The sequence below is a fragment of the Enhydra lutris genome, unplaced genomic scaffold (genome assembly GCF_002288905.1).
Source record: "Enhydra lutris kenyoni isolate GAN:26980312 unplaced genomic scaffold, ASM228890v2 scaffoldscaffold51, whole genome shotgun sequence".
Taxonomy (NCBI): domain Eukaryota; kingdom Metazoa; phylum Chordata; class Mammalia; order Carnivora; family Mustelidae; genus Enhydra; species Enhydra lutris.
This window is the reverse complement of record NW_019154135.1, coordinates 4,728,803-4,754,758: the sequence shown is the minus strand read 5'-3', so window position 1 is coordinate 4,754,758 and position 25,956 is coordinate 4,728,803. Positions and strand designations below refer to the sequence as shown.

General features: G+C 39.4%; 1 protein-coding gene across 1 annotated transcript in view; it reads right to left on the bottom strand.

The window, feature by feature from the left end:
- LOC111157053 (HECT, C2 and WW domain containing E3 ubiquitin protein ligase 1) overlaps nt 1-25,956 on the bottom strand; it is a 453,548-nt gene that overhangs the window by 143,312 nt on the left and 284,280 nt on the right. Inside the window, exons 5-6 of the mRNA XM_022518266.1 lie at nt 15,001-15,076; nt 8,844-9,013 (exon numbers count right to left, since the gene is read on the bottom strand). Of these exons, the coding sequence (XP_022373974.1) occupies nt 8,844-9,013; nt 15,001-15,076 (246 nt within the window). The remainder of the gene's footprint in view (nt 1-8,843; nt 9,014-15,000; nt 15,077-25,956) is intronic.

Sequence of the window (25,956 nt, the reverse complement as noted above, 5' to 3'; positions counted from 1 at the left end):
AATTATCTTTTTATTTTTTTCCTCAATACCACATTTTCTTGACACTGCAGCATTATAGTAGGCCTTGAAGTTGGGTAGCATTGGTCCTCCATTTTTGTTCTCCTCCAATATTGGTTAGATGTTCTAGGTCTTTTGCCTCTCTATGTAAACATTAGAATGAGTTTGTCAATAATCCATAAAATAACTTGTTGGGATTTCAAGACTGCATTGTTGTTTATACATGAAATTATAAAGAACTTAACATCTTGACAATGTTACCTTCCTATCCCTGAACATATATCCATTTTTTAGTTTTTTTATTTATTCACTATAGTTTTCATTCAATACAAATTTTGTTAGATATATAGCTAAATGTTTCATTCTGGGATGGTAATATAAATGCATTGTTTTTAATTTCAAATTCCAGTTGTTCATTGTTGGTATACAAGATAGCAATGGACTTCTTGTATATTAACCTGTATCCTGCAACCTTGTTGTAATCATTTGCTTTATTTTTTTAAGAGTTATTTATTTATTGGGGGGGTTGGGCAGAGGGAGAGAGAAAGCTCAAGCAGACTCCCTGCTGAGCACAGAACCCAATGCAAGGCTCAATCTCATGACCTTGAGAAGATAACCTGAGCCAAAACCAAGAGTAAGATGCTCAACCAACTGAGTCACCCACGCACCTCCCCCACAAAATGTCTGCTTTAAATGAATGTAGTTTTTTGTTGAATGTAACGAATTGTATTTTTGTTTGTAGATTGTCCCTTAATAAACATAATGATAAAAATAATAATGTAAAGAGTATTTCCCATTTCATGGAACACTACATCAAAAACTATTGATGTACTGTGTGATGACTGACATAACATAATAAACAAAATTAAAAACAAACAAAAAATAATAATAATTCTGGGAAAAATATAGGGAAAAACTAAGGAAATCTAAATAAAGTCCGTAATTTTGGCTATTAAAAATTATTCCCCATTGCCTCTAAATTTTCCAATTTATTCGCAAAATATTTTCATACTACTCATCTTTTTAATACAAGTACAAACACTACATTGTAATTTTTGTTAACTTTCTCTGTCAGGTATTCGTTTTCTAGTTCAGTGATTTCTGCATTCATCTTCTTCATGGTACTGGTATAGTAGATTAATCACATGGAAACTCACATCACTGGGATCAGCTTATTTTCTAATTTAGCTGCGTCCCATAAGTTTAAATATGTCATATATTCATTATTATTCAGTTCAAAATATCTTCTAGTTTTTATTATGATCTCTTCCTTGACCCCTAGATTTTTTAGGAGCTTTCTGCTTAATTTCCAAAGTGGACGGGCGTTTTCTAGTTTTACTTTTATTATTTATGTCTAGCTTCTTAAGTTTAAAAACATAAAATAGTATTTAAAATCTACCTCTGATAAGTCCAAGAATAGGCACCTGTGTACTAAGGAGGGCACGTGTTGTGATGAGCACTGGGGGTTATACACAACTGATGAATTGTTGAACACTACAAGAAAACTTATGATGTTACGATGTACTATATGCTGGCTATCTGAACATAACAATAAAAAAAAGTCACCCATGGTCCATTCCTTTTGTTACTGAGGTCAGATAATATATATTTTTTAAATTTTTATTTATTTATTTTAAATTTCTTTTCAGTGTTCCAGAATTCATTGTTTATGCACCACACACAGTGTTCCATGCAATACGTGCCCTCCTAATACCCACCACCAGGCTCACCCAACCTCCTACTCCCCGCCCCTCCCAAACCCTCAGATTGTTTTTCAGAGTCCATAGTCTCTCAAGGTTCGTCTCCCCCTCCAATTTCCCCCAACTCCCTTCTCACCATCTCCCCATGTCCTCCGTGTTATTCCTTATGCTCCACAAGTGAAACCATGTGATAATTGACTCTCTCTGCTTGACTTATTTCACTCAGCATAATATCTTTCAGTCCCATCCATGTTGATACAAAATTTGGGTATTCATCCTTTCTGATGGAGGCATAAAACTCCATAGTATATATGGACCACATCTTCTTTATCCATTTGTCTGTTGAAGGGCATCTTGGGTCTTTCCACAGTTTGGTGACCATGGCCATTGCTGCTATGCACTTTGGGGTAAAGATACGTCTGTATCTTTATATTTTAACTAATCAGGGACTGACTGGGCTGCTTGAGCTATCTTAAAATTTTCCACCATTGGTTGGCCCTGATTCTTTCACTGTCACCAGCCAGGGGTCTAACTGAGACTCTAGGGTTTTGCTAGGATATCTCCCCTTGGAGGATCCAGAACTTTAAGTTTTGTCTCTTCAGCTGTCAAACTACAGAAAACTCCTCTTTGATGTTCAGCAGCTTTTGGCCTACTTTCTTATCCCTGTTACAAAAAACAGTTGCAGAAAGTTGGCTCACTTGAAATTCCTTTCTCTCCAGGATCTTTTTTTTTTTTTTTTAAAGATTTTATTTATTTAGGGGTGCCTGGGTGGCTCAGTGGGTTAAAGCCTCTGCCTTCAGCTCAGGTCATGATCCCAGGGTCCTGGGATCAAGCCCCACATCAGGCTCTCTGCTCAGCGGGGAGCCTATTTCCTTCTCTGTCTCTGCCTGCCTCTCTGCCCTCTTGTGATCTCTCTCTGTCAAATAAATAAATAAAATCTTAAAAAAAAAAAGATTTTATTTATTTATTTGTCAGAGAGAGAAAAGAGCACAAGCAGGGGGAGCAGCAGGCAGAGGGAGAGGGAGAAGCAGGCTCCCCGCTGAGCAGGGAGCCCAATGTGGGATCCCAGGACCCCAGGATTATGACCTGAGCTGAAGGCAGACGCTTAACCGACTGAGTCCCCCCAGGCGTCCCCCTCTCCAGGATCTTGGCCACACAAGTCCTGTTGTCCTGAACATCAGCTTACGATCACAGATCTTTTTTTTTTTTTTCTTTTAAATTTTATCCGGCTTTTCTAGGTGTTTTGTGTTAGTGTGCCACATGCTGTTTCATGACAGCTGGAAGCAGACAGCAACTGCTTCCATTCTACACAGAGCCGCAGGAACATTTAGATAAATTTTGATCAGAACATGATGCCTTCTTACCCCAATAGCATCTTATCACATTTGTGATAAAAAACCAACTACTTTCCCTGACTTATAAGATGCCGGTCCCTGCCTCTCTGCCCAGCCTCATCTTATCCCCCAGTCCCATCCCTCACACATGGTTATCCTCCAGCCACAATGACTTTCCTGCTCTTGTGCAAGCCTGCCAGGCTTGGTACACTCAGGCCCTTCCTACTAGCTGCTTCCTCTATCCGCAGCATACATCTAACCAGGTCTGCATGTATTTTGTCTCTCAGTTCATGTGACAACAACTCAGAAAGGCCTTCCTGGACCATGGCCATCTAAGTTAGCTCCTTTCCATCACGTTTTGTTTGCTTACATTAGAACAGAAGCTCCAGGAGGCAGTATCTTGTCTTCTAATCTCGTGGCCAGATTGAAGCAGGCTGACACTGTACACGTGTGGGATTAATCCAGCCAGCTTTGAGGGCTGAGACAGAGAGAATGGAGTAGAGGCTGACAAACACCATGGCCTCAGGCTCGATTTTAATATTTGCTCAATCCACATGATATTTCTAAGCATTTGCTTTTAGAAATTCCTTGTGTGATTTAGAGGTTTAAATATACTCTCCCGAAAGGCACTCTGAATAAAAACCCCAAAACCCTTCAGTTGCTGCCATTTTCTATTTAACTTCTCTGTGTGGATATAATCTCATTAAGTGCTCATTATATCCATTCAGGAAAGTAAACAGACTTGAAAGTCAGGAGCGTTTTCCCTGTGTGAAAACAGTTTCTAATTACAGTAGTAATCATAAAAAAGAGATCAATCAACATGTAGTCTTTTTTAAAATATTTTTTAGTTGACATTATACTTAGTATGTATTTCTCTCAATTTTCTCTCATTTTAAAATTCTGATAGTAAAAATAAATAAGTAAATAAATAAAATTCTGAGGGTATTTTTTCCAAGGTTTAGTGTGTTTTAATTAGCAAAAACATGTTTTAAGTTTGAACTTGCATAAATTTGAAAAAATAACATAAGATTTTAATACAACATTAATCACAGAAATAAATTTAGCATTTAAACTATACAGTAAAGGATATTTTTGCTCTCAAGTGCAGGTAAATTCAAATATTTCAAATGAATGTGCTTTATATGTTAGCAGGTATATATAGAGAGTAGGACAGTTTGGTTCTCACTCACCTGTTTGCACAGATATTTAAAGATGTGCGTGAATTCTGTAGGAGCGGGAATCTTCATTTCGTTCACCAAGGTGCAGTATGAGACCCAGAACCCAACATTAGGTTTTGTTTGTAAGAAATAAGAGAACCAAACTATGAGAGACTCTGGACTCTGGAAACAAACGGAGGGTTACAGAAGGGAAGGGGTGGGGGGAATAGGGTAACTGGGTGATGAGCATTATGGGGGGCACGTGTTGTGACGAGCACTGGGTGTTACAGGCAACTAATGAATTGTTGAACACTATGTCAAAGACTAATGATATACTGTATGTTGGCTGACTGAACATGGGGAAAAAAAAAAAGAAAGAAAGAAGAGAACCATGCTGGATGTATGCAACTGGTGTAAGCCCAGCCCAACAGCCATCACTTGTCTGTGTGTACCATGAGCTCCAACCACATGGTATTTCTTTCTTTATATTTTTCAACCACATGCCATTTCTGTAGAATTCCCCAAGTATTTGTGAGATGCCTTGGTAGTTTCGCACATGCTGTTCCTTCTACCTGGAATGCCCCCATGGCACTCCCCAAAAATGTCTCATCACCCATCACGACCTAAGTCCCACAGCACACCATCTGGGAAGTCCTCCCATCAGCATTCTGCTGCATTCTGTCCATACCTTGATTAGATCATTTATTTCATTGTGTTGTCTCCTTTCACCAGCTTGAGAGGTCTTACCTATCAATCCTTTTTGTCCTTCCAGAGATTTCTATTTCTACCACAGAATAGATACCCAGTAACATTTCTTATATTAATCATCAGCCATAGGAACTTCACCTGGCTTTCCCCATTAAAAATGTTCTCACTGATCCTTCAAATTTACCCTTCAGAAGTAGCAGTTCATATGATTAGCTGAAAGACCACATTCGACTTTTTTTTTTTTTTTTGTCTTTGAAGGAAGGAAAGTATTTAATCATGGATCAGTTGTTTAAGAGTTAAAGAACCATTCTTATTATCTACTTTTCTAGAATGAGTTTTTTTTAAATCATTTTTTTAAAAATTTATTTTCAGCATAACAGTATTCATTGTTTTTGTACCACACCCAGTGCTCCATGCAATCCATGCCCTCTCTAATACCCACCACCTGGTTCCCCCAATCTCCCAGCCCCCCCACCTCTTCAAACCCTTCAGATTGTTTTTCAGAGTCCATAGTCTCTCATTGTTCACCTCCCCTTTTTTGTTAACAGTCTTCAGCCTCATCATCCAATGCTATAGATTTAAACTTTATTTTTCCTTTGAAGGGGAGGGGTTATACTCATCACTTTGAGTATCCGATAAAATCTATGGATACTCTCTCCAGAATTTATCCACAACCACCTATACCCAAAACTGATCAGTATCAGGCTCTAAGGGCAGATGACCTGCTTCAAATTCTGGTTCTCTCATTTACCAGCTATGAGACCTGGGGAAAATTACTTAACTTCTCTGTGTCTTGGTTTTCCCATCTTTAAATGGAGATAAGAATACTACATTAGGGTTGTTGCGAGGACTGAGCTAATTACGTAGAATGTTTCCACTGCTTGGCATAGTAATCCCTATATATAAGCCTTAGAGAAGTAGGTTCTCGGAACTGGAGATGCTAAGAAAAACTGGATATTAGCATCTGCCTGACGAGCTCAAAGGCTCATGGGAAAGATGGATGTGCAAATAAAAAAAGGGACAGAGAGGAAGGAACACTTTCCTCCTGAGGTCCAGGGTGGGAATCAAGGAAGGCCCAGTAGGGAGGTGGCATTTTAGCGGAGTCTTGATGGGTGAGCAGGACTTGCTTGTTGGATTCGTTGGGAATGTACATTTCAAGCAGACGTGAGCAAAGATTATCTATGCAGCCCCGTGAAAGCATGTGGGGCAGTGGGGGACGGCAGCTACTGAGTGTGTAAGGTACTGGCGAGTGGAGCTGAAGCACATTGCACACACTACAAATTGTTCTATTCGACACCCATGTTCAACCACCTTCTCCCTTCCCCTCCTTATTTAAGAGCTGGGGAATCGAAGTACTAGATTTTCCCAAACAGGTGAATGTCTGTGAGAGGTAACAGGGCTTTTGCTGGGAAGGGTTTCTCTTACAGAATAAAAATGCAAAGACTTACATGGAGAAGGCTTTTTGCCTTTTTGCTTTCTTCCTCCCTTGAACTTGAGGTTGAGGCTTTAAGACAGGACGATGAGCATCATCTGCTAACAGTGTGGTGGGAAGACCCAGAGAGCTCGAGTCCCTCGTTGGTGTTCTCAGCAGCTGCACTTCTAGAACCCCTCCCTCTGGACTTCTTGTTTGTAAAAAATACCACAGCTGGCCCCACTTCCTCTAGCTCAGAGCCAAGGGCATCCGTTATGGACACAAGCGGTAAGTAACGCTGGGACAGCCAAGTCCTTGAGTGCTCTGCACAGGAGAGCATTTAGGGGTGGAAAGTGCAGATCTTCAGTCAAGTTAGCTGATATTTAACTTGAGAAATCAGTTACGCTCAGTCTGAGCCTCATTGGGGAGACCTGTGGCAAAACTTACTGTAGAACACCAACTTTATTTTTTTTTTACTTACTTAAATTAAATTAGTTAACATACAGTGTATCATTAGTTTCAGATGCAGAGTTCGGTAATTCATCAGTTGCATAGAACACCCAGTGCTCATTATATCTCATGCTCTCTATAAGGCCCATCACCCAATCCAGTTAAGGAAAAAAAACAAACCAAAACAAAACAAAAAAAATCACCGACTTTAACCAGGGGAGGCTGGATAGAATGCAGCAGGTCAAAAGCAGAGGACTAGTGAGAGTGTGCTAGGATCTTTCCAGAGTGAAGTAAATCTTAACTAAAGACGCAGAAATAATTTCAGAACTTAAAGTGGATTCCAGCTGACATTTTTAGACCAAAAACATTCTGATAGTGGTGGGTTTCTGAAATGTTCTTTGAGACTTATAATACCTTTGTGACTAAATGTTTTAGAACAAGTTGCTCTGAAGTTCTTCGGAAGAGAGAAGTCTTCGCCCCCCACCCCCACCCATGTACTATAAATTCCTGTGGCATCTTGTATTATGCCCAGGAATGCAGTGAGGAGTCCAGAAATAATTGGTGACAATAGCCAGGACTGAAGGAACAAATAATTTAAGATTCATTATTCCATGCTACTGTTACTCTCAGTGCTTTAGAATCTGTTGATAACCAAAGCAGTAGGAAGTTTTAGTGCAATTCCTTTTCCTTTACATTGCTCTAACTTTAAACATTGCTCCTCTGTAAGGCCTGGGTCAGTGTTTATTAAGCCTAGGAAGTGGGTGGTGTAATTTAAGAGACAATGAATGAGATTTGTCCCCAAATATCTAATTACACTTTCTTATTCAAGGACGCTTGTAAAGTCTACAACAGAGATGACCTATTCTGAATAATAAAGGAAGGAAACCTGTCCAAAGCAAGTCCTTGGGAAGGAGGAGCACATTCCCATCAGTAACAGCCTGATGAAGGTAACTTCAGACTCAGATTGAGAATCACTGATTTCTTCAATCCACATGAGTAACAGGACATGCTGAGATTTGAACCAAGATTTGTGTGGCTGCAAATCTTTGCCTTTTTTTTTTTTTAAAGATTTTATTTATTTGACAGACAGAGATCACAAGTAGGCAGAGAGGCAGGCAAAGAGAGAGGAGGAAGCAGGCTCCCCACTGAGCAGAGAGCCTGATGCGGGGCTCGATCCCAAGACCTTGGGATCATGACCTGAGCCGAAGGCAGAGGCTTAACCCACTGAGCCATCCAGGCGCCGCAAATCTTTGCTTTTAACACCAACATTATATGGTAGCCCCTCCCATGCCCTAAGCCTCCCTGCTGCCCAGCCCACACAGTCAGCAGGTCACAACCTCAAGCCAAAGCATGTGAGTTAAGCTGCCCAGCAGGTTGTGACAACTTTCTGTTAGTTCCCTAGGAGAGAACTTAGCCACCGTGAGGCCAAGCCTGACGTGCGTGTGTGTGGCTTTACTGAGGAACGTTCTCACTCCTGGCCAGTAGAGGACACACATTCAGGAGTGGAGACAGGCCTTCATGAGACAGAACCAACCACTCGATACTCCAGCAAGTTACCAAACTCCGTTCAGACCAGGAAGGTGGGATGCAAAATTAGGGTTCATGTTTATTTAAATCAAAAAATATGTAACTCCCAAGGGTATTGTAGGGCTTCATGATTTACCTGTCCTGGGAAACGGACAGTTTTAGAATCTCTGGAACTGGTCTAGAGGGACATATTTAAAATCTGGCATTCTCGCCTAAGGACTGCACACATAGGAAGAATGTAAGAATGCTTCTCTTCTTTCTCCCACACAGAGGTACCGGGAGGCTGTCTTGCTCTCAGATGCAGGTTCTGAATCAGATGAAGAAGCTACAGCAGGCCTACTGAGTGTAGCTGCAAGTTTCCTGGTATTGCCTTGAGGGCCTCCAGTAAGATCCCTGAATTATAACCCACAAAGAACACCGCTCTCTTCTCAGACCAGAGAGCCATGAACTTAGCAGCAGTCTGGGGCTCCAAGAAAGGAGGGCATGGCATGTGGGCTGGTTTATGGTCAGTTGGTTCAGCTGGCCACTCAGACCTCTTTTCAGGGCCCACAACACTCACCTCGGCCTGCCAGATGGGGTTCACGGTGTTGCCTATGATCTTGGATCTCCTCTCCTGTCCATGGTGTGGGAGGGCAGGGAAGATGCTGTGCTTTCCAGGCTGAATGGAAATCTTCAGGTAAGGGTCTGGGTTGAAAAACATCCCTTTCTTCAACCCCATGGCCTGGAAATCTATAAAATTGGAATATTTTAATTTAAATGTGTTTTGGTGAGGTTAAAGATCATATCAGGCTTTACACAAGGAGAAAAGTCCATCTAAAATGTGGAAAAGTCTTTCCAACCTTTAGACTGTTTTCTACCTCATTACAAAGACAGACTGATATGTCTACAGAACCCATTATATGGAGCAATTACTGGCATGTAGAAAACCATTCCTTGTCAGAAATCAATACAACAGATATTGTAGTTACTATGTGTTTTAAGAGAGGATGGTTGGCCCTTCCTGGACTGGACTTCCAGCATTCCTCAGGACAGCTGGGGTCCTGAAGTCCTGAGGGCCTGAGGTCACCTCAGGAAACCTGGTGGACTCTGAGAGAAGAAATCCAACTGAAAATTCTATGGGTCTAAGTGAAAATTCCTCTGCAAAGTGGAGAGGTAAGAAGGCCAAGGGCTGTAGTCTCACAGTCAATATAGTAGGTCTATCAACCCATGTCTATTTGGCAGAACCAAAATGGGAACCAATTAACAGAGATATTATCTCCTTCCCCAGCCCCGTGCTGCCTATCCTACATGGCATCCCGCTCAGGCTTCAGGATTTCACTGAGTTTTGGTTAATGAAATTCCCTCTTGGTTTCTGGAAGGCAGTTGAGAAGTTTTCTACGCTTCTGCTGTTTCTGCAGGTTTGCACAGATAACTGTTATTTCTCAAGCATTCTAACAGGAACATAAGAATGGTAAATCAGGAGTTGTCAGCTTTATGCCCTAATAACACAAAAGTATTGAGTTTCTTCTTCCTTTTTCTTTAACTTAGATATATGCTAATGTCATCAACTATTTTTTTTTAAAATAAAAGACTTTATTTTGAGGGGGGAGTTGTAGGTTCACAGAAAAATGAAGAGGAAGTACAGATTTTCCTATATACCTCTTGACTCACACATGCAGAGCCTCCGCCATTATCAACATTCCCCACTAGCAGGGCGCATTTGTTACAACTGATGAACCTATACTGACACATCATTACCCCAAGTCCATAGTTTACATTAGCGTTCACTTTTGGTGGTGTATCTTCTATGGGTTTGGACAAACGTATCCATTATTAGAGTATCAAACAGAATATGTATACTGCCCTAAAAAGTCCTCTGTTCTCCACCTCTCCCATAATCCCCACCTCCACCCTCAGGCAACCACTGATTTCCCTACTGACTCCACAGTTTTGCCCTTCCCATAATGTCACATCATTGGAATCATATAGTATGTAGCCTTTTCAGAATGGCTGTTTTTCACTTAGTAATATGCATTTAAGGTTCCCTCATGTCTTTTTCTGGTCTGACAGCTCATTTCCTTTTAGCAACGAACATCAATCCATTGTCTGGATGTACTACAGTTTATTCATCCATTCACCTACTGAAGGACATCTGAGTTGCTTCCACGTTTTGGAAATTACAAAAAAAAGTTTCTATAAACATCTGTGGGCAGGTTTTGTACAGAGTTAAGTTTTTAATTCCTTTGGGTAAATACCAAGGAATGCAATCACTGGGTCCTATGGTAAGAATGTTTAGTTTTGTAACAAATCACCAAACTGTCTTTGAAAGAGGCTGTACCACTTGCAGTCCCACCAGCAACCACTGAGAGTTCTCACTGTTCTACATTCTTGTCAGCATCTGGTGTTGTCAGCGTTCTGGATATTGGACATTCTAATAGGTATGTGGTGGTATCTCATTTTTGTCTTTATTTGCATTTCCCCAGTGACATACGATATGGAGCATATTTTCATATGATTTTTTGTCATCTGTATGAGATGTCTGCCACGATCTTTGGCCCATTTTTTAAAGTGAGTCATATGTTTTCATATTGAGTATCAAGAGTTCTTTGTATAATGGATAATGTTCCTTTAACAGATGAGTATTTTGTCAATATTTTTGCCCAGTGTGGCTTGTCTTCTTATTCTCGACATTGTCTTTTGTGGGGTAGAAGTTTTTAATTCTAATAAACTTCATCCTTTACCAATTATTTCTTTCATGCACCACATCTTCAATGTTGTAGCTAAAAAGCAAGCCATTGTCATACCCAACATCATGGAGATTTTCTCCTGTTACCTTCAAGGAGTTTTATAGTTTTGCATTTTACACTTAAGTCTGATCCATTTTTGAGTTATTTGTAAAAACTGAGGTATACTTGACATATAAAATTATATTAGTTTCAGGTGTACAACATAATGGTTCATGAATTTGTATTATCTTTGTATGAATGCAAAATGATTACCAAATAAGTCTATTTAACAGCCGTCACCACACATCGTTATAACTTTTTCTTCTGATAAAAACGTTTAAGATCTATTCTCTTAGCAACTTTCAAATACACAATACAGTATTATTAACTTTAGTCACTATACTGTACATTACATTCACATCATTTATTTGTTTTATAACTGGAAGTTTGTATCTTTTGACCATCTTCACCCATTTTGCCCAACCCCAACCAATCTACAAGCTTGATTTTTTTTTTTTTTTGAGTCCATGTATAAGTGAGGTTATATGGTCTTTGTGTTTCTCTGTGTGACTTATTTCATTTAGTGTAATGCCCTCAAGTCCATCCATGTTGTCCAAATAGCAAGATTTCATTCTTTTTTTTAGCTGAATATCATTGTATTATGTATATATATGCCACAATTTCTTTATCCATTCATCCATCAGTGGACACTTAGGTTGCTTCTGTGTTGTGGTTATTATAAATAATGTCTCAATGAACATGGGGGTGCATCTATCTTTTTGAGTTAGTGTTTCCATTTCTTTGGATAAACACCCAGAAGTGGAACTGCTGGACCCTATGGTAGTTCTATCTTTAATTTTTTGAGGAACCTCCATACTGGTTTTCATAGTGGCTGCACTAACTTACATCCCCACCAATAGTGCATGAAGGTTCCCTTCTCTACCACCTCACTAACACTTGTTTCTCCTTGTCTTTTTTTTTTTTTAAATATTTTATTTATTTGATAGAGAGAGACACAGCGAGAGAGGGAACACAAGCAGGGGGAGTGGGAGAGGGAGAAGCAGGCTTCCCACTGAGCAGGATGCGGGGCTCACCCAGGACCCTGGGGTGATGACTCGAGCTGAAGGCAGACACTTAAGGACTGAGCCACCCAGGCGCCCCTCCCTTGTCTTTTGATACTAGTCATTCTAAGTGAGAGTATATCTCATTGTGGTTTTGATTTGCATTTCACTTATGGTAAGTGATACTGAGTATCTTTTTGTGTACTTGTTGGCCATCTATATGTCTTCTTTGATGAGATGTCTATTTGGATCTTCTACACATTCTTAAGTCAAAAAAAATTTTTTTTTCTGCTGAGTTGCATGAATTCTTTATATATTTTGGATATATAACACCTTTATATATTTTGGATGTTAACCCCTTTTCAGAAATACAATTTGCAATTATTTTCTCTTACTCCTTTCCATTTCGTTGACAGTTTCCTTTGTCGTGCAAAAGCTTTTTAGTTTGATGGAGTCCCATTTATTTATTTTTGCTTTTGTTGCCTTTGCTTTTGTCAAATCCCCAAAAATCACCAAGACTCAGGTCTATGCTTTCTTATAAAAGTTTTGTGATTTCAGGTCTTATGTTCAAGTCTTTAATATATTTTGAGTTATTGTTTTTGTATGGTGAAATATAGGGTCTTGTTTTATTCTTTCGCATGTGGCTGTCCTGTTTTCCCAGAATTGTTTATTGACTAGATTGTCTTTTTCTCATTGTATATTCTTGGCTCCTTGCTGTAAATTAAATGGCCATAAAAGAGTATGTTTATTTCTGGACTCTCTATCTGTTCCTTTGATCTATCTATGTGTCTTGTTTTTATGTTAATATCATACTGTTTTGATTGTTATAGTTTTGTAATATAGTTTGAAATTGGGAATGATTCCTCCAACTTGGCTCTTCTTTCCTCAGATTGCTTTGGTTATTTGGGGTCTTTTGTGGTTCCATACAAATTTCAGAATTCTTTGTTCTATTTCTGTGAAAAAAATGCCATTGGAATATTGATAGAGATTGCACTGAATTTATAGATTGCTGTGGGTAATATGGACATTTTGACTATTAATTCTTCTCATCCATGAGCATGGACTATCTCCCCATTTATTTGCATTTTCTTCAATTTCTTTCATCAGTGTTTCTTGTTTTTGGTGTACAGGTCTGTCTTTCCTTAGTTACGTTTATTCCTAGGTATTTCAGCCTTTCTGATGAAATTATAAATGGGATTATCTTCTTAATTTCTTTTTCTGAGAGTTCATCATTAGTACAGAAAGAGCAGATTTTTGTATTTTGATTTTGTGTCTTCCAACTTTATTGAATTTATTAGTTTTAACAGTTATTCAGTGGGTTAATTTTTGTGAAGGGTGTAAGTTCTGGATATAGAGTCTTTTTTTTTTTTTTTTTTGCATGGAGATGTCCACTAGTTCTAGCACCATCTGTTGAAAAGACTGTCTTTATTCCACTGTATTGCCATTGCTCCTCTGTTAATGATCAGCTGACTAAATACATATGGGTCTCTTTCTGGATACTCTATTCTGTTCCACCGATCTATCTGTCCTTTGACCGTATGACACTAACTTGATTACCATAGCTGTAGTAAGTCTGAAGTTGAATAAGTCAGTTCTCCAACTTTGATCTGCTCTTTCAATACTGTGTTGGTTTTCTGGGTCTTTGCATCTCTCTATAAATTTTAGAGTCATATATCAGTATCTACAAAATGACTTACTGGGGTTTTAATTGGGATTGCATTGATTCTATAGAAAAATTAAAATCTTGACAATACTGATTCTTTTAATCTATCAATATGGCATATCTCTTCATTTATTTAGTTCTTCAATTTCATTCATAAGAGTTTTGTAGTCTTCCTCATACAGACCTTGTACAAATTTTGTTAGAGTTATATCTAAACATTTCGTTTTTTGTAGGTGCTAATATAAAAAGGCATTTGTGTTTAATTTCAAATTCCATTTGTTCATTGCTGGTATACAGGAAAGCAACTGATTTTTTGTTTATTAACCTTTATCCTGCAATCTTGCTATAATTATTTACCAGTGGCTCTTTAGGCACACATTTGCTTTACTGGGGCTCACTTAGACATGAAAAAAATGCCAATTGACTGTCTATCTCCCAAGGACACTCACGTACTTAGTGTCTTTGGTCTTAGCTCTCTGACATTCATGGCCTGCAACATTTGTTGGTTGACAACAAGCTAAGGTAACAGTTTTCTGTGTTCCATAGAGTCCTCGAGCTTCATGCCATTGTGTCTCCCCAAAGACCACTTAGGATGGAATTTAATGTGTAGGGCTCTGAGCTTTGTATATCATTTTAGGCAGAGTAACTCAGTTTTTCTTTTAATTTTGAAATTATTCTGGATTTACAGAAGAGTTGCAGAGATGGTACAGATATTTTCAAGATATCTTTACCCAGTTTGCCCCACTATTAATATATTACAGAACTATAATGCATTATGAAAACTTAAAAATTAGATTACTCAACTAAATACTATTAATTAAGTTACATACTTTATTTGGATTTTCACTGACTTTTCCACAAATGTACTATTTTGAGCAGCTTGGTTTTTATCTGTTTTACCAAATGAGCTTCATGTGAGACTTCATTTAGACAGTCTGCTGGTTGCTTCTCTTCCTGGGTTTTCCCCTACCTCCACTTATAAACTTTCAGATAATGCTAGTGACGATGGAGGCAAAGTGCAATGGCAGCTTTCATTCTTATCATCTCAAAGTGCTTTAGCATCTATTACTTATTGACTCTTCCAATATCCTTATGAGGTCAAGGAAAACGGAGCAGATATTTTTCATTTTTGTTTTAAATTAAATGTGGAATTAAACTAGCAGATGGGGACACTGAGGCACACAGAGATGGAGTAACTCGTAGGTAAGGGTCAAATTGAAATAGGTCACCTAACTGTTGGTTGACCTTTTTATTGTCTCCATAGGCCTTCAGGTGAGCAAAACATACCTGAGAGAGAAAAGCTGATCAGCCTCCGACTTCCTTGGCCTTGGACAGTCTCATCAGAGCCAATGCTTTTAAAAATCTGTAAGAAGGAAAATGGGAGACAAGCAAAACAAGCATTGAAATAGATACTCACACTGCAAAGTGAACATGCTTAATCATAGTTATTTCTCCAACTATAGTCTACAAAGACAGCAGTGTTGTGATTTTATTAGGCTACTATTGATTAAAACAAGCTTCTAGCAATCTTATGTCTTTCCCAGTAAAAGAAGATCTGCTAGTGGGGAGGAGGGGTATTTTTCAGAGTAATGGAAATCAACAAACACAATTACTGTAATATTAGAGGCTCTTTGTAACTACTTATGTAAACAACATCTTTTCACATTCAAATTTGCAAAAACTATTTATTAAAGCAGACCCTAAGGCAACAGAATGATAGGTCAATAGATGTTTACCGCTGTAATTATAATGTGTTTCCATTTAGCAAAGTATGCTGTACAACTGCGGTACCTCCATTTCTTCTGATCTGTATTATTATCTAGGGATTTCCAGGAAATTCTGTGTATTAGGGAAGAGCCTGAGCATAGCATTAAGAACTACTCTGAGGTCTCTCTTATTTAATCTGGGAAATTTCAGAAACATAATTGTTACATGGATTATCTGTAGTCTGGTAAGTATTTGCAACTCAGGTTGCTAAAATGTTTTATTTTCCAGCATTGCTCAATATATATCTGCTAATATATTAATCAGAACACCTAAAGTCCTTGCTTCCATTTTCTCCTAGGAAAGTTCTACTCAGAAATGATCATGACTATTTATTCAAAGGCAGATTTACTATTTAAAGCACTGCATTTGCAGAAAATAATTTTAAAAGTCAGATTATTAAGCAAATTCATACAGTGTCCACTTCTTTTTTTGTAAGGATTTTATTTATTTTTTCAACAGAGAGAGAGAGAGAGAGAGCACAAGTAGGGGGAGAGGCAGAGGGGGAGGAAGAAGCAGGTTCCCTGCAGAGCAGGGGAAGCCCGATGTGGGACTCCATCCCAGGACTCCAAGATCATGACTTGAGCCGAAGGCAGTGGCTTAACCAACTGAGCCACCTGAGCCCAGGTGCCCAAGTGTCCACTTTTTAGAAGATAATCTGTCCTGAGAAAGGAGAAGATAGAAAACTTGAACTTGTCGACCTCTAGCTCAAAGTCTCTGTTGTAGGTTCTGGGGCTGTTTCTATTGCCTTTCAGTATCCTTGATGCTGTAAGAGTGTGACTGTATGTTACCATCAAGCCGCCTTTGTAAGACTTGAGTGTAATGATTGGGCATCACTAGGGCTCACAGCTTTGGCCCAGGAGAGTACAAAGGGATTTGTAGAATCCTTCCTCACACCGAAGCTGGTGCCCCTGGTGTGCCTACGTGCTTGGCTTTAGCTAATGTGCAAATCTCCTCAGTATACCTGTTTTCAGCCCCAAGTGCAAGGTGCATCTCAGGGCTCCTGGGCTGCTGGCAGAGGAAATCAATGTCAGTGGCATATGGAATGGATCTTGGCATCAAGTGAGATAAGAGATAGGTCTGTTCTCTGAATCTCATTTGATAATAAACGTCTGTTCTCTGAATCTCATTTGATAATAAACAATCAGAGGAAGACACGGCCTGGGATTTGTGGGTTGGGAATATGGACTAGTCCCAAGGCATTATCTCCCCTCAATTTGGAAAGCCTGATTCTTCCTACTCTGGGTGTGGTCTTCAACATCGCCTGGCTGACACAGAGCCAGAGAAGTCAACAAACAGCTCAGACACTGTGTCCTCAGCCTTGATCCTTCTCCTAACTCTTGAAGTGGCCAGTACACCTAAGCATAAATCAAAATTCCTTAATATAAATTTTTCTTCTTTGTCAGACCTATGTCCAGATGAAGGCCATAGGAGCTCTCAATAGGCTGGCCACAACCCCTTACGCTGCTGTATGTGCCAGAGTAGGACAATGACAACTGTCTTCCTAATTCTAGTTTAAAGATGCCAACATCCAGCTTATCTCCTCAGAATATAAGTTCACTGAAGACACAACAAAAACCATACTTTAATATAGACTTGTAGAATTATAAGTCTAAAGTGTGTGCATTCCAATTTTTTAAAAGTGGAGGATTAAACCACATTTCATAACAGACTAATACAAGCTTAAACCTGCAATCATAGCAAAGGATAGTTTGAAGCATATATATCTTGCTTCTTCCTATTTAAATATTCCTCTGCTCATTATTCAGGATATTTACAAATTTATAAATATGCAGGATATTCACAAACTATTTCTTCATCTTTATGGTATCAAAAAACAGGTCTTAGACAAAGAGAGAAGTGTGTATTTTTCAGAGGCTACTAAACTCACAGAGGAGACACATTTAAAACCCCACAGAAATCTAGTTAGCTCGTGGATTTTTGTTAACATTATTTACAGCCATCTCGGCGCCAGATTGACGACATGAACGTGGTGGCCAACAGTAACAGTGATTAACATTTTCCAGGAAGTAAAACTGTTTGCGTGTTTCAGGAAGGTTCTGCATCCCGACGCCTTGGTGGAGGTGAGTTCCACAAGTGTGTTTGAGGTTAAAAGATCTGCTGCACATATAGACGCCCTACCATTTATGGACTGTGAAAATGGTGTAAAGACTCAGCCAGAGAGTTCACCCTGGAACCACCTGAGTGAGGTGATGGAGGCAGGTGAAGACTGTGCATCTTCTCGGGTCGGTAGGTTCTCTTAGTTCCCTTTGCTCTTTCCCATGTGTGATGTCTCGCTGTTACCCTAGTCCGGAGTTCCCCCCTTGGATGCAGCCCTCGCCAGTTCATTGGTTGTTTTCCACCAAAGACGTCTCCACAACAAGCCTCCTCAGCAATTGGCTTAACGGATTCACAGCCCAATCTGTTGGTGGTGTGCAGAAGATTCCTGAAGGCTATGGAGAAGGCTACTGGGGTTGAGTGAAGGGCTTTGGCGTTAGTTCTGATGCATCTCTCCTACTCACATTCTTATTTTCTCTTTAGGTCTGCTATCTGAAAGGCTCTAAGTATGAATCCACACTGTTACATGCTCCCAAAACACAATTAGGCAAAAAATAAGAGTGGAGAGCAGGCCTTTTTACCCTGGCAGGGGAACTCTGCTTCAGCAGTATGAAGGTGTGTAGCTGTTCGCTGGAAACCTGTGAGCCTCGAACATGTGGTCACATGAGTGTGTTAACCTATATCCTCTGTCTCCCAGTCTCTGAGAACACAGAGGTTTCTCGACGGGTGTCCACTCCTCCCCAGAGGTAGGCAAGTGTGCCCCAGGGCGGGGTGGAGGGGGAAGACATCTGCTGTGGAGCACCGACTGTACTCAAAATTTGGGGTAAAACTAATTTAAAAACAAACATGAAGAGCTTTAAAGTCAAATGCAAAATATGTGTGCATTTTGAGATAAAAAAGGAGTTTTCAAAGAACTCTCTTGCATGGGAAAGGTCACTCTGAGTTGTTTCTGTAAATGTCCCGGACCTGGCTCTTCTTCCTCAGGTAAAAGCTGGAAAAGCTCCATGTAGCACACTGCCCACCCCAGCATTTCCAACAGGGGTGTGGCCACAGTATGCTCAATTCTAATGCATTAACTCCATTTATATAGCCACAATTATTCTCAAATAATTGTAGATGACTCTTCCTCCTAAGATGCTGACAAGGTTTGTGTTCAGTTCCAGAACAATTCAAACAACAATGATGCCAGAAGTTGAAATTCATGACTTCACTGAACCTTTATTTATTTTTAAACATTTTATTTATTTATTTGACAGAGACAGAGATCACAAGTAGGCAGAGAGGCAGGCAGAGAGAGAGGAAGGGAAGCAGGCTCCCCGCTGAGCAGGGAGCCCGATGTGGGGCTCGATCCTAGGACCCTGAGATCATGACCTGAGCTGAAGGCAGAGGCTTAACCCACTGAGCCACCCAGGCGCCCCTGAACCTTTATTTATTTACCTGACTCAGGTAACTCTCATTTTCCTATAAATGCAAAGTGCAGGGCTCCATGATTGTTAATATGAATTTAAAAATCGGGTGCCAGCTAACACAGCATTACCAATAATGAGCTATCCAAGCTGTGGCGTATTAGCAGCCAAGAGCAGGGAATTACAGGTTCCATTTTAGATCAGAGATCAGTGGTTCCCATACAGTTCGATATATTTTGCCTCCATCTAATAATTAATCTGATATGCCTCCAAGCTGCCTTGGAAAAAAACATAAAAAGAAATCAAACAAATCCAAGTTCCAAGTTTCCTTTCTACCTCCAAGTCTCTGAAATGTTCAACGTGCAAATAATAAACAAAGAAACACATTATAAATGTTTATAGAGCACTTTTAAGTACATTTGTCTTACTGAATCCTCATAATATGATTATGAGGTAGTTAGGCAACTCATTCCAAGTTCTCCAGCAGAAAGGTCTATAAGCCTAAAGTGCAAAGTCATCTTTAGGGGCATAAAAGAATGAAATATAAAATTCTAACAGTCAGCCACATTCCAGGCCATTTCCCAACCCCAGGGACACCTGTGATGGAAGACTTACAAGGCCCATCCAAGGGGCAAGAGACAAGTAACAGGGATGAAGGCTGGTGACATGCCAAGCCTGGAGCCAGTACTTCTAGACATACTCTTAGAATGTTTTGCAAATTAAGCATCATTCACTCATCACTAGTTCACAAGTGTGAAAGCTGTGCTCAGAACAATTTGTTGGCTTCCCCAAATGCACCTGGGATGAATCCATCTCTGGTCCCTCTGGCTTAAAAAGAATGAGTTGCAGAACCTGCGACAGAGCCCTTCAGCCCTGTGAGGCCATTTCCTCAGACCCAGTCTGGCTGCTCAGCTCTTCAGCTCCTATTCTGTTATTTTGCTTGCTCCTCTCTGCCTTCTGATGCTGCTGTCACCAAGTTAGCTTCGAGAGTCCCCACTGCTCCTACTTTATTGCCTTGAAGGCGAGGCATGGGCTTCCCAATCTCAGGGGTCTTCTGCTAATCACTTTGGGCAAAAAGAGAGGGGTTGGAAAATAAGGTATTCCTCCTAGTTTTCATTGTGTGAATTGAATAAAACATGTAACTACTGGGGAATGATTTTCTAGCTCTGACTGCTTTGGGCAACACAGAACTGCAGACATTAGCACCAGGAGCAAATCTCCTTGGGGACAAGGGGCTGCTGTGCCTGAGAGGCTAGGCATTTGGCTTTCTTAAATAAAGTGAGGAGACTGGGTACAGAGCAATGCTAGCTGGAAGTAAGCAAATCCTGGATGTTCCCTGATGATTTTTAGTTTTTCTAGCTATTTGTTTAAAAAATAGTTTCTTGTGTAGTGTAGACTATTCTGAAAGTAGGCGTATAACAAACTCTACCAAATTCTAAGACATAGTTGAGTCATTCCCTTTGTTCTGGGGCTGAGGTCTCTGACTTTAGCATGCATCAGAATCACCCGTGGGGCTTCATAAAATATAGATTACCAGGCCCCATCCCCGAGAGTCTGATTTTGTAGGCTTGGGGAGGGCCCAAGAGTCTGTATTTCTACTAAGGTTCAGATGAGGCTAATGCTGCTGAGAGGACCACACTTGGAGAAGCATCAGTCTTAAGTGTCGATTTCTTTCAAACAGTAATAGAAAGATGCCTTAGATTTGTCTGTAGCTCTTATCTCAAACTGTCCTGATCCTATTTCCAAGCACCAGAAGCAGGTTCTGTAATGCCTTGGCCCATGGAGGCCCCATGTGCTGTGTTCAAGCCTGTACCAATTAGTGACGAAAAATCGAATTCTCTGCAGATCTCGCTTCCTTGTCTGGATGACTGTCACCTAGACAGTGAGGCCCTCAGTCTGTGAAGGGTCCTCCACTCTACTCTCTGCGAGCTGATCACTGCTGCCTGCTTCCACCTGCAAAAGGCACTCTTTTGCACTCACTGAGCACAAGTGACACTGCAGGCTGTATGGTCTAGTGATGTGTTTTCTTTGCCTAATACAGTGATAGAGTTTTAAAAAATTAGTTTCCAACATATTTTTTTAAATTAAACTATTTAAAATGTGGGTTTCAGACTTTTCCAGAATATCCAGAGTAAGCAACTGAAGCTGAGAAGTGGCAGTAGCACACCTCTCCCAGGCCATCTCTCCAGAGCTGCCTTCATCAATCCTAAGACACCCATTGCTTTCCATGTTAATGCTGTGAAATCGGGGTATCGCTAATCATCAATGTGTCTTATAATTGTAATTGGGAAGCTTTTTCCATCATGGTGGTATGAAAATCAATGATGCATCTTAATATCCATGGCATTTTAGATTCCATGAAATGTGATACCAACATGGCTCCCTGGAAGCTTTTGGTGTGTATGTATGTACGTATGCGTGTGGTATGTGAGTATGCATGTACACACACATGTATGGGTACACATACATGTGGGGGGCATGCACGTACTGTGTATACATGTAATCATGTACACACATGCGTGCATGTGTATATGTACATGGGTGTGTGTGGGTATGTATGTATGTATTTTTTACTTTTTTCTGTTTCATTTAAAATGATTTAGGAGGTGAAACTCACATAACATAAAACTGACCTTTTTTTAAAAAAAATATTTTATTTATTTGACAGAGAGAGATCACAAGCAGGCAGAGAGGCAGACAGAGAGGGAGGGGGAGGGGGAAGCAGACTCCCCGCTGAGCAGAGAGCCCAATGTGGGGCTGGATCCCAGGACCCTGAAATCAAGACCTGAGCCCAAGGCAGAGGCTTAACCAACTTAGCCACCCAGGCACCCCTAAAATTGACCATTTAATTTTTTAATTTTTTATTTGACAGACAGAGATGACAAGTAGGCAGAGAGGCCGGCGGGGAGGCTTTAACCCACTGAGCCACCCAGGCGCCCCTAAAATTGACCATTTTAAATTGAACAATTCAGTAGCATTTAACACATTCACAATATCGTGTGACCACTGTTTTCTCTATTTCTTAGACATTTTAACGACTCAGAGTAAAATCTTAAACCTTATGCCCACTGAGCAGTTTCTTTCCACTCTTTTCTCCTCCCCAGCCCCAGGAAACCTCTAATTTACTTTCTGTCTCTGTGGATTTACATATTTTAGATATTTCATATATATGGGTTCATACAATATATGGCCTTTTGTGACTGGATTCTTTCACTTAGTGTAATGTTTTTGAGGTTTGTACGAATCAGGGCTCTCCAGAAAAACAGAACCAACAGTGTGTGTGTGTGTGTGTGTGTGTATGTGTGTGTGTGTACGCGCATGCGTGTATACACACACATATAATAAGGAACTGGGTCACACATTTTTAGAGGCTTACAAGTCCTAACATTTGCAGTCAGCAAGCTGGAGACTCAGGAGAGCTGATGGTGTAAGTTCCAGTGTGAAAGCCAGCAGTCAAGACCCATGAAGGGCTGAGGGTTCCGTCTGAGTCCTAAGTCAGGGAAAAACTGATGACTCAGCTAGAAGGCAGTCAGTCAGGCAGGAGGAATTCCCTTTCATTTAACAGAAGGTTAGGATTATTTTCTATTTAGATCTTCAGTTCCTAGGATGAGGCCCACCAACATTAGGGAGGGCAATCTGCTTCACTCAGTCTATTAACGTAAATGTTAAGCTCATCCGAAAGTACCCTCACAGGAAAACCCCAGAATAATTGACCAAATATCAGTGCACCCTGTGTTCCTGTCAAGTTGACACATAAAATTAACCATCAAAACGTTTCCCCATGATTAATCCTCTTTATGGCTGAATAATCCATTGGATGTATATGCCAGTTTTTCTTGTTGTTGAAATTCTGTCAAATTATTTTTCCCCTAGCTTTGAGATATAATTGACATGTAATGAAGTTGTAAGTTTAAGTCATACAATGTGTTGGTTTGATACACTTATATACCACAGAATGATTACCACCATGGTTTTAGGTAACTCCTCCATCATGTCATATAATTACCATTTCATTTTTGTGGTGAGGACATTTAAGATCTATTCTCCTAGTAACTGTCAAGTTCATAATGTAGTAGTATTAACTATAATCACCATGATCGACATCAGATCCCCAGAACATTATTCATGTTACAATTAAAAATTTGTATGCTTTGACGAAAATCTCCCCACCATGCCCCACCTCTCCACCCATAGAATCCACCCCTTTACTACTCTGTTTCCATAAATTTGGCTTTTTTGGATTGCACATATAGGTGATACCATATAGTATTTGTCTTTCTCTGTCTGCATTATCTCACTTAGCACAATGCTCTCAAGATTCCTCCATGTTGTTGCAAATGGCAGGATTTCTTTTTTTCTCATGGATGAATAATATCATTCATATATCTATATACCTATATCTATATTTATCTCACATTTTCTTTACCTATGCACTCATTGATGGACACTTAGGTTGTTTCCAGAGCTTGGCTACTGTGAATAATGCTGTAATGAACATGGCAATGCAGATATCTCTTCAAGATTCTGTTTTCATAATTTTGGATAGACACCAGAAGTGAGATTGCTGGATTATATGGAAATTCTATTTTTAATTTTTTAAAGATTTATTTATTATTTATTTGTCAGAGAGAGAAAGAGGGAGGGTGGGAGAGCATGAACAGGGGGAGTGGCAGGCAGAAGGAGAAGCAGGCTCCCTGCTGAGCAAGGAGCCTGATGTGGGACTTGATCCCAGAACCCTGGCATCACGCACGACCTGAGCCAAAGGCAGACGCTTAACTGACTGAGCCACCCAGGTGTCCCTATATTTAATTTTTTGAGGAACCCCATACTGTTTTCCAGAGTGGTTGCACCAATTTACATTCCCACCAACAGTGCACAAGGATTCCTATTTCTCCACATCCTCACCAGCATTTATCTCTTATCTTTTTGATGATGGCCATTTTAATAGGTGTGAGGTGATAGTTCGTTGTGGTTTTGATTTGCATCTCCCTAATGATGAGTGATGTTGAGCATCTTTTCATGTGTCTGCTGCCCATCTGTATGTCTTCTTTGGAAAAATGTCTATTCAGGTCCTCTGCCCATCTTTAAATTGGTTTGTTTTTGGCTACTGAGGTCCATTAGTTCTTTATATATTTTGGATACTGGCACCTTATCAGATAACATGATTTTCAAGCACTTTCTCCCACTTTGTAGGTTGCCTTTTCATTTTGTTGATTTTTTTCTTTTGCTGTGCACAAGTTTTTTAGTTTGATGTCGTTCCACTTATTAATTTTTGCTTTATTGTTGATTTTGCTCTGTTGCCTGTACTTTTGGTGTCCTATCCAACATATCATTGCCAAGACAAGGTCAAGGAGCTTTTTCTGTATGTTTTCTCTGAGGAATTGTATGGATTCTGGTATTTCACTAAAGTTTTTAATCCATTTGAGTTAATTTTTGTGAATGGTAGGAGATATAGGTCTAATTCATTTTTTCTGCATGTGGTTTCCCCAATACCATTTATTGAAGAAACGATCCTTTCTACATTGAGGATTCGTGGCTTCCTTGTCAATATTAGTTGACTATATATAAGGGTTTATGTCTGAGCTCTTGTTTCTTTTCCATCAGTCTACGTTTCTTTGTGTATGCCAGTGCCATCCTGTTTTGATTACTATAGCTTTGTAGTATAGTTCAAAATCAGGAAGTGTAGTATCTCCAGCTTTGTTCTTTCTTAGGATTTCTTTGATTATTTTGGGTCCTTTGTGGTTCCATACAAATTTTAGGATTTTTTTTTTCTATTTCTATGAAAAGTGCTATTGGAATTTGGATAAAGACTGCACTGAATCTATCCATTCCTTTGGGTAGTTATGGGTGTTTAATAGCATTAATTCTTCTGCTCCATGAACATGGAATATCTATTTTTTTTGTGTGTCTTCTTTAATTCCTCTCATCAAAGCCTCATATTTTTCAGTGCACACTTTTTACTTCTTTGGTTAAATGTATTTATAAGTATTTGTTTTTGATGCTATTGTAAGTGGTATTTTTTTTCCTTATTTCTTTGGCATTTTCTGATAGTATATAGAAACAACTGATGTACATATGTTAATTCTGTATCCTCCAACTTTACTGAATTCACTGAGTGATTAGTTCTAAGAGTTTTCTGGTGTGGTCTTCAAGATTTTCTATATATAAGATCAGATTTTTAAAAAGACTGTATCATTGCAAACAAAAGACAACTTTACTTTTTCTTTTCCAATTAAGATGCATTTATTTCTTTTTCTTGCCTGATAACTTTGGCTAGGACTTTCAATACTATGTGAATGGGGACCCTTATCTTATTCTTGATCTTAAAGGAAAAGCTTTCAACCTTTCATGTTGGCCTTTCACTCTGGGCTTGTTATATATAGCGTTTATTACACTGAGATATGTTCTGCCCAATTTTTTGTATTTTTTTTTTTTTTACCATGAAAGGATGTTGTATTTTATCAAATGCTTTTTCTGCATCTACTGATATGATCACATGATTTTTATCTTTCATTTTATTAATGTTTATTTTACTTATTGATTTGCATATGTTGAACCATTCTTGCATCTGAAGGATAAATCCCACTTTGATCATACTGTATGATCCCTTTAGTGTACTGTTAAATTCTGTTTGCAAATATGTTGTTGAGGATTTTTGCATCTATATTCATCAAAGATATTGGTTTGCAGTTTTCTTTCTTATGGTGTCCTTATCTGGCTTTGGTTTTAGGGTATTACTGGCCTTGTAAAATGAGTTTGGGGGTGTTCCCTCCTCTTCATTTTTTTTTAAGTTTGCAGAGCACTGGTGTTAATTTTTCTTTAAATGTTTGATAGGAAAAACCAATGAAACCATCTGATCCTGGAATCTCTTGGAAAGTTTTTGATTACTGATTCAATCCCCTTACCTATTATTGATCTGTTTAGATTTCTATTTCTTCATGATTCAGTTTTGGTAGGTTGTATGTTTCTAGGAATTTCTCCATTTCTTCTAGGTTATCAAATTTGTTAGTGTATA